At 40.4% G+C, this 10,107-nt stretch overlaps 1 protein-coding gene across 1 annotated transcript in view; it reads right to left on the bottom strand.

Moving 5' to 3' along the window:
- LOC135540136 (leucine-rich repeats and immunoglobulin-like domains protein 1) overlaps positions 1-7,915 on the bottom strand; it is a 54,182-nt gene extending 46,267 nt beyond the window's left edge. Inside the window, 1 exon segment of the mRNA XM_064966553.1 lies at positions 6,820-7,915. Within this exon segment, the coding sequence (XP_064822625.1) occupies positions 6,820-7,022 (203 nt within the window). The 5' untranslated portion in view covers positions 7,023-7,915.
- Positions 7,916-10,107: the final 2,192 nt, after the last annotated feature.

The raw sequence follows: 10,107 nt of genomic DNA on the forward strand, positions 1-10,107 counted from the left end.
TGAAAAGTAGACGGAGAGAAGCAGGTGAGTGAGGGCTGTTAGGGGATGAGGCTGGCTGAGTACAGCTGAAAATGTGCATGATGAGCTGGGAAGAAGCAGGTGAGTGAGGGCTGTTAGGGGATGAGGCTGGCTGAGTACAGCTGCCACATGTGATATGTGCATGATGAGCTGACGGAGAGAAGCAGGTGAGTGAGGGCTGTTAGGGGATGAGGCTGGCTGAGTACAGCTGCCACACGTGATATGTGCATGATGAGCTGACGGAGAGAAGCAGGTGAGTGAGGGCTGTTAGGGGATGAGGCTGGCTGAGTACAGCTGCCAGGATATGTGCATGATGAGCTGGCTGTTAGTACAGCTGCCACACGTGATATGTGCATGATGAGCTGACGGAGAGAAGCAGGTGAGTGAGGGCTGTTAGGGGATGAGGCTGGCTGAGCTGCCACACGTGATATGTGCATGATGAGCTGCGGAGAGAAGCACTGTTATGTGGCTGATATGCCACATGTGATATGTGCATGATGAGCTGACGGAGAGAAGCAGGTGAGGGGATGAGGCTGGCTGAGTACAGCTGCCACACGTGATATGTGCATGATGAAGAGAAGCAGGTGAGTGAGGCTGTTAGGGGATGATGATGCTGGCTGAGTACAGCTGGCCACACACGTGATATGTGCATGATGAGCTGACGGAGAGAAGCAGGTGAGTGAGGGCTGTTAGGGGATGAGGCTGGCTGAGTACAGCTGCCACATATGATATGTGCATGATAGTGAAGTGGATATTATTGGACCTGCCCATACAAGAGATTAGAGGCTGTTGCTTCAATTCAACTGAGCTTATAAACAGGGCTGAAAAATTCTGTAGCATCATATGAAACAGTAGTAAGCTATTCTAAAATGTTGGTATCACAAGTAGGGATGCAAGATATATCAGTGAACATATCCGAATCAGCCGATATTAGCTAAAATGCCAACATCGTTATCGGCCCGATGCCTAGTTTAATGCTGATTAGAAAAAACGATGTCATAGCTGACGTGCATACCTATATAAAACATAGGTACATGACGTAATGACGCCACGTAAAATTTTGGCTACCCAGCATTCCTAACCTAGCCCACAATGTCTGCTGTGTGGATCGCACAGTCATTTGAAAGAGTAAGAATATTTCCGCGAGACAACTCAAATGCGAAATACATTAAGGCCAAGATAATGGAATTCATTGCCCTTGACAATCAACCGTTCCCTGTTGTGGGTGATGTTGGCTTTCACAACTGGTCGAGCACCAGTACACACTAATGTCAACAAGTGCGCTATTGTTCAGATGTTGCCTTACCGGAGTTACACAGTAATAGCTTCACTGCTAGTAACTTCACCACATACTATGGAACGCCGTTTGGGTCTTTGCGTGTCAAAAAAAGATACATGTCAAATAACACTATGACGCGTTAAATTAGCTTTTAATTTGACACGTCAAATAACACAGTTCTATAATAGAATGTTGTGTGTTCTGAATTTGCACATGCAAGCCAGGCACCACCACTACCATCAGTAGCACTGTCAAAGCTGTATAAAAAAAAATACAAGTCCGCAAACAAGCAAACACCGGCCATGAACAATGTGTTTACAATACCGTGGTGGTAATAAAGCATCATTCTTTCAACTGCAACTTCTGGGGTAGCTAGCTAGCTTTAGCTTGGTACCAATACAAACCTAGTACCAACCAGCCTGAAAACAATTACCAGTAGAAATTGCAAGCATTTTCACTGCTCTTAGCAATGATTTAGGAATAATTGTAAGGGTTAGCTAGGTAGCCACTTGTTGTTCGCCTATTGAAATTCAGTTCATGAAAATAAATAGCTAGCCAGCTACTTAACCCTGTTGCCCAAAGCTAACGTTAAAAGCAGCCAGGTAGCTTCATCTGGCTTGTGAGGCTCGACCTGACCGAGTTGTGGTGTGAAGCTAGCCACAATAGTGGAATTTGCAGTTTGCCATCAAAATAAAAGTACCTCTCTGAAAGTGATGCAGAAGGTGACAATTGGTGGAATCGTGCCATATTTAGACTAGATCACGTTAAACAAGGTTGGAATGTGAAGCAATGAAATGGTTTATCAATCTACTCGGTGACCCCCACAGAACACAACTATGAAGAGTTCACGTAAATATTGGCGTTGTAGCTCTTATCGCAGGACTGTGACTGTGTGAAATCATCTCCCCAGTCAGCCTATTGTGTGTATTGACATTCATATTGCACTGTACAGTTTTACCTAAGGATTGGAGATCAATGAAAGGGTCAACAGTCTACTCCATACCCAATATATTTTTTCCCAATGTCCTTCTCAGTTATCAGACACCAAAACATCCACGCAATATTGTTTTTCCTCTGGAATAGTGTTTAATCCAAATAGGTTGACAATAAATGTGGCTCAATTCACAGTTGTTTCAGAGTCCCGCAATAAGAGCTACAATGCTAATGTTCTCTGGGTGTCACTGAGTAGACTGATACCCCATGTCATTGATCCACAATCCATAGGTAAGGCTGTACAGTGAAATAAGTATGCCCCAATGCAATTCTAAAGTAGAATACATCCAGTGTGATTGCAACAATGTCGAATTATTGTCCTGTTAATTTTATATAACATTCCAACCTCGTTTAGCACGATCTAGTCAATTATGCCATAATTCTACTATTTGTATTAATTTGCATCACTGTCAATGACACTTTTATTTTGAAGGCTAACCGCAAAGTCCACTATTGTGTCTAATCCTTATTGTTGCTAGCGTCACAGATGTTCCGACCACCATTAATCAAATAAGAACTGTCTTATAAATTAGGGTTATTTTTGATGACACCTAGTTAGCTAGCTAACGATAGCTACTGAAACAGATTTCGTTTTGCTCTGTTTTGAGGGAAGAACATTGTTTGCATCCATGAGCTAGCTGGCTTTAAAAAATTATAACCAGCACTGTAGGTGTGCGAGACAACTTTACCAGCATCATAGCATACATAATCGCTGAATCGTAGTGACATATGAAATACGAGTGAGTGTAATCAATGTGTAATAACTACATCAAAAACGTATGAATGCATTCAATTATTATGTGACGTGCAGTCATATTCAGGTCCTGATTGGTCAACCAGCTTATTTGGCAAGTCAAAGTGTTATTTGACATGCAAAAACCCAAAAGGTGTTTCATAGAAATCCTGGTTGAGAATTAAATGACTGAACAAATGAACAATGAAACAGCACAGCAAGTGAAAGAAATAGGTTTTGATGATGTTTTACTGGTAATGGGGACATACGTAAAAGGCAACTAAATAACTTGTTGGTCAGTGTGGTGTGTGTGTGTGTGTGTAACCTTTATTAAAACTAGGCAAGTCAGTTAAGAACAAATTCTTATTTACAATGACGGCCTACCCGGATGACGCTGGGCCAAGTGTGCGCCGCCCTATGGGACTCGCAACCACGGCTGGATGTGAAACAGCCTGGATTCAAACTAGGGATTGTAGTGACACCTCTAGCACTGAGATGCAGACTTCTTACAGACACAGGGACTCTACTTTGTCCCTGTATCAAACTACATCGATCGGAGCCAATGTTAATAATGTTCATGCTTTTATTTCCTTCTGTAAAACCCATAACACGGATGGCATTGCAGGCAGAGACACTTTACAGTGACCACAAATGAGTCAAACCACCACTCGAGAGAGATTCTCAACGAGTGAGAGGAAGCCTGCAATGGGTATCATTAGGCTATTCATCAGAAAACTACTAGAGCACTTATCTAGGGAACAATCTTTGTGATGTGTTTACAGCCTTATGGGCATGCATAATTACCACTATATTCTGATACGTTTAATAAAGGCAACAGCAAAAATATAGAATACCCTTAAATCTCTTGCTTTGAAGTACAGTATATTAGCCATTTAACATTCTCCCTAAATAACCAGTGGTCACTCTCACCAATTTCCCGATCTAATTATTTCAATGCCTCGTCATCTCTCCCTGTAAGATCAATCTCCTCTGCTTTCCCTTTGGCTGAATATGCCAAACACCTGCTTGTTTCCTACTATCTCCATCAAGGCAGCAGTGTCACAGGGGAGCTGTAAAAACAGGGCAGAACAGGGAAACTACAACTGGAAGGCATTATGGCTCCATTTTTCACCAAGCTGTGCCCAGAGAGTTTCCTCAGAAAACTCTCGCTCTTACTGACAGATATACTGTAGAGGAGCACCCAGTCTCTGCCCCATCTACCCCTAATAAATCCATGCTGCTGTAGGAGTTGTCATCACTACACTAGGCCTATAAAAATATAACCACAACAGCAAGTCACTATTTGTTCATGAGCACAGAGTATATGAAGAGAATGAGAAATGTCATTCTTGTAATTATTTTATACAGTTAAAGAATTTAAATAATAGGAGCATTACAAAAATGTATATCTAGGACTTCAGACATTTTTAAAACTCAATCCATCATGACAAGCCGTCCATCTTGTCCTAACCAACACAATGGCGTTCTGCTACAGAAGAGCCAGTTCAGAGCAGCTCACTGTGAGCTGGACCAATCTTGTTTTTATAGACACCCAACAGTAATATCCGCTTACCCACCTCACTGACTGACCGAACGCTATTACTGCTAGCATCCACCCAGGCCAAGTCTAAACATAACAGGGACACTTTATTCCCCCCACTAATTCACTTGGCACATTTTCCCCAGAGGTTGAGAGACAAACATTTGGTGTGAAACCCAGCATGGCCTGACTGGACACTTACACAGTGGTCTAAAACTAGGATCTCAATGAATCCTAGTAAGGTTTTATTTTAAAGTTTAGATTCAAAAATCATAGTATAAAATTCTAAACAGTCTAAAATTAATTTCAATAAATGTAGACCTGATTTATGAGATTATCATATTTTACTCCATCATTATAGGATTAAGGTTGAGGATTAAAGGTATTTGTTGATAAAATGTTCATGTATAATATTCTCCTTCCTTACGTGATGCATTGAGTGAGTCTCTGTGGACCTTTCTTCAGACCAGGCCAAACCATGAGGCATATCCGTTTGATCATAAATTAGAGGTAGCTCCAGCCGACCAGTGAGCCGTCCACAGTGACTGCCCATTCATCTCCACCTCTCTCCCTACACAATGTGTGCAGTAAACTTTTAAACGCCCAGCTTTTTGAAGTGCCAAGAGGGGGAAAAAAGTACATGCTTTGTAATGAGCGAGAGTGAATGGCAGTTCCCCTGTGCCCAACCCCCATCCACACACACGTTTTGTAAACAGAGTGAAATATCCACCTATACGAATGCATCTCCTCCTTTCAACAAGTCAAATGAACTGGGATAAGAGTTTTAATGGGATCACATACAGTCTCAATAAAAAAACAGAGAAGAAAGTCTCCCTTTGTGGCTTCTACAAACGTGGAGAAATACACGGCCTAAGTGATTTACAGATTAATTCAATTCAATAAAACCATTCAATTTGAAAACAAGAGTATGTCACAGCTTAATCTTGACCAATAAGGTACTTACAGATAACAAGTATGCTAACATATATATATATATGGTCTAGACATGATCCGCCAGGCACCAGATATCACACCACAATGTTTGCTTTTAGCCATTCCAGATGAGAAACTTGTCCCCATTGCTCGAGTAGTGGTGTTGAAGATAGTATAATACTGTATACCTATGCATCAGTGTTACATTATGCCATAAACACCACTGTGGTGCTAAAGGGCAATAAGGCATCATTACTCACATTTTAGAGGACTTTTTAAAAGTTGCATTCTTCACTTCCCAGGGGAAGACAAACTGCCTCAAACAGGAACCTGGGAGTCTGAGAAGATTCACTTTTTAACCCCCAAGCCCCAAAAAAGATGTATAAATATCCCTCTCGCTCCTCCTCAACAGTCCTGCAAAACAGTTGAATTGTCCTTAAGAGTCACAATTGCCATTGAAACAGTGGTCCCACTGCTGCTTGAGCCAAAATGATCATTTAAAAAAGGTAACTGGTCTATAAACAACCTGTGTCATTTCAATGGGATGAGAAATTAAATGTTCTCAATTTCAAGACACATTCCAAGAAAATGTTTCTCAACTGGCTCAATTCCTAAACAAACCTGCAGACTGTGTCCCCAGTGTGGCCAATTATGTCTTGAGAATACACGCTTAATTTACTAGATATCCAATTTGTGGGCCACAGACACAGAACCAAATAGGGGATAAAGGACTAATATTGTAAGTGTCATAAATCTATATGAGGTGATGTTTAGACAGAGGTTTAAATCCAATGAGATTTAAGCTAGTCAATTTCCTTGGAAAAATGATTTGCCCAAATATATAAGTAGATATTGTTTAGATTGGTGAAAATGTATCTAAATCTTCCTAATTGACTCGATTTAGTTATATAGGCTATTTTCTCCCAAATGTATATATTTTTGGTCACCCTTGAAGTAGCCTATTCAGAGGTGGGGAGTAGCCTAATACTTCAAAGCCTATTATTGAGGGGGATAACAATTGAAAGCAACTTGTTAAGTAGTTTCAGATTTGGTGGAAATGACAAAAATCGACAAGATGTTGTTTTGACATTATCCGTAATCAGCTGTCCATGCATGTATAGCCCATTTGGGTTCTGGTACAAAGTAATAAGACAACCATGCAATCAGGCAAGTTACAATTCCATAAAAGTTCATTGAAATATTAATTTATGTCCTTGCAACAATGATTCCGACAGTCGGTGGAGGGCTGCGTTCCCTTCGGCATCATTGTATGTTATCTTGATATTGGGTGGTCAATTAATACGGCAGCTCGAATCTACTTACAGGGAAACTGTCTGAATCGGCAGGTCCAGCGGTGTATCTGTCAAATCCAAATGACTACAGTCCACAGAATCTCCATTGCAGGTACAGTTCTGAGCACATGGTAAATCTGAGCTCAACCCGTAATTGATTAACAGTTCCAGCGAGAATACTAAATAAAAACCATAGTGGGAACCCGATCCAATTCGCTTCAGGGGCGCCGCCATTTTGTATCCAGTTTAATCGAGCGGCCACTGATCTCTCCTCAAATTGGAAATATGATACAGTTTTAGAGAGTGAGGTCTGTTATAGTACATCAATTGCGTTGTGCTAAAATTAAGTAAAAACAAACACTTGTGATGTAGACAATAGGTCTACTCTTCCAAATAAGTAATTTAAAACAATCAGTCCAACTTTCTCCTCGTGTCCTATGTGGTCTGAAATCAAAGTTGATTCACGGTTTACTTAGCAATAAGGCTACAAACTTGTCAAGTAAACAATTAAATGCAAGTAGAACTTGTCCATAAATGGCTGAAAACGAGGACTCTTGACAAAGCCATTCGTTTTTGGCAAACATTGAAATAATAGGCAAAAAGATGGCAAACATCAACGGCGGATCCTCATTTTCAATACAACTTTCAGCGTGTCAAACATACAAGTGACACACACATTTTCCTATAATAAATTGACACGATCTAAATACTAGCCTATGCGCGTTGCCTCCGCACTCAAAATAAACGTTGAAACGTATCTTCTCTTCATCGCGGGCTTGGAATGTTGGCTAAAACCTGGACTGTGATACAATGTTCCATTGCTATGCAAATGTGGAAGGCAAAGTTTAGTGCCGAAAACTATCGTTGACTTCTCGTTTATGACGCTTGCAAAACGCCAAAAAAAGAAACACCTTGCTAGTGCCAATTGATCCCAATTTCGCCGCACCCTCGACGCGTTATGCTATCCGAAGAGCCTAGGAAATGTTTATCAGATGCTGTCCGATTATTAACAAATTCAGTCCCCAACTTCAGACTGTATCCACTGAGTTGTTTATTCTTGATTTAGTTTACTTTTTTCAGTCTTCGTTCCATAGTAGTCCCACTTTGGATGCACAAGGGAACCTCCCATTTCCCTTGCAATTGGCTGTTCAAATTTGAGGAACGGTGAACTCCTAATCTCACTGGCTGTTTAGGATTCTACAGGCGGTTCGACTGCCAGTGACCAGCTGTCACTCACCAGTCCTTGACCCAACCCATGTTTCTCACCCCGGGTGTGAAACCGCACCACCTCCTTTCATGCTCACCGCGTCTTAAAGGGGCAATCAGCAGTTGCTACATGGGACTTATACATGAACGATATGTACCCATTGATTCTTGACTAATATAGCTTATAAAGGCCTCATGAGCTTAGTTCAATTGTCGTACCCCATCAGAACCCAAAATATAAGATTGTTTTACTCCAATGTTTGTGAACAAAGAAAATGTAAACACACACTACGTAGCCTCAAAACATGGTTAAAACGATCATTTTGATATCTTGGAATTGGAGAGTGATACAATTTATCCAGCCCCATCCCTCAGCTTTTCACCAAACCAGGGGTGAGGATTAGGCAATGTTATTGTTTTTACTGCTGAGTGCCGCTTTAAAGGGACAAGGACCAGGTTTAAGCACTATAATTGGATAATGATAGCCTTCCGTAATAGATAGCAGTGGAAATGCTGCAAATGCTGTATATCATTCTGATACTATTGTAAGGGAATTCTGCCCTATGTGCACACAAGTGACCACAGGAAACTTCTTTGATCAGAGGTTAGTTTGTTTAATAAGGATTGCAACCCAGAGTTTACACTTACAGTAATTTGCAAGTAACACACTCAGTACAAAGATGGTGTTTTCCTTTTTATCCCTTACTGAGGATCACCCCGGCCAGGGTGATGTCCCATAACTTTAATACCATATATCGTCATAATTCATAGGTGCTAATACAAAGATGTCTCTGCTAGGCGGAGTTCAGTTTATTGTTATTTGCAGTTAGTTTCCCAATCCTTCTTCCTCCTATTGCTATCATGTGCTAGCAGAAGTAAGACTGGAACATAGTATCAACAGGAACTGAAAATATACTTTCAACAACACATAACACACTTACAATGTCTCTACCACTGATTCTTAATTGCATACTAAAGCAAAACATTAATCATTGTACTTTTGTACTTACAGGTGTTCCTATAATGTACAGATATTATAAAATTCCTTTCACCATGAATAATGTTTTTCCGCCCTTAACTTAAAGATCAAGTAAATCTGTCCTCCGCATACCTTAGTAAGCCTACTCTAGGTTGTTGCATTCAGTATGCATTGTAGTTACATAGTAAGGGAGCTGTGTTTGTTATTAACATAGGGACTGTCCTATAGTAATTACATTGTTATTATACAGGTATAAGTAGTGTTACCATTTAGTTTACAAACAAAATATATAATCCATTATTGTTGCAATGATGTTGAACTTTTCCTAATTTTAAAAGGATAAAATATCTTTGTTGGAGTTGAGTTGTGAGTGTGTATTCAGAATGATCTTTACGTGATTCAGAGGTGTCCTATAATGGGTCTCATGATAGCACATAATTCTTCCCAAATGGTGAAGTCATGTCCGCCCGTTGTCTCAAAATGCACATCTGCAATAAATTGTTGAACTTGTTAGCCTTTAGGCCTTGTGAACTGTTTTTTTCCCATTTACTTTTTTTGTGGCTATGACAGGTCCTATTGATTGACTCAGTATGAGCTATTGCTACATGTTAGGATAAGTCCTGAATTGTCATGCAATTAATTAATCACTACACTGGGGACATGGATATTCACACCTGCAGCACTGCAGATGGTCCTGTAGATGAGTTCCTTTTTCATTTTGCAATTAATAGTTCTAGGTTTCACATTGCTTCACAAGTACTGAGCTATGCATAGACAGTGTGCTAGCCCACAGGTGGGGTGAGGTGTTTGTTGCATGTTGTCCCTGATGTTTCCTTGACTGAAACTATGGGCAGTTGAGGGGATACAATCACAGCCATCTGAAATATGTGGCCTTGCATTTTAATGTTCTTTTAAAAGATATGGCATTTAGATCAGGTATTTTGGTGGTCTATTTTGAGAATACTGTTGACATGTTTTCCAATATGATTTATCTGGCGGTGGGGCTTCTTCTGGTGTGCAAATTACTTTTGTGTGACTTTTGGAGTCATAATTATGCTGTACCAGCTGTGAATGTGTATGAGGATCTGTCAAATTAAACCTTAAAGTTCATCTTGTTGATAACAAATGAAATAT

Source organism: Oncorhynchus masou, chromosome 5 (genome assembly GCF_036934945.1).
Source record: "Oncorhynchus masou masou isolate Uvic2021 chromosome 5, UVic_Omas_1.1, whole genome shotgun sequence".
NCBI classification, from domain to species: domain Eukaryota; kingdom Metazoa; phylum Chordata; class Actinopteri; order Salmoniformes; family Salmonidae; genus Oncorhynchus; species Oncorhynchus masou.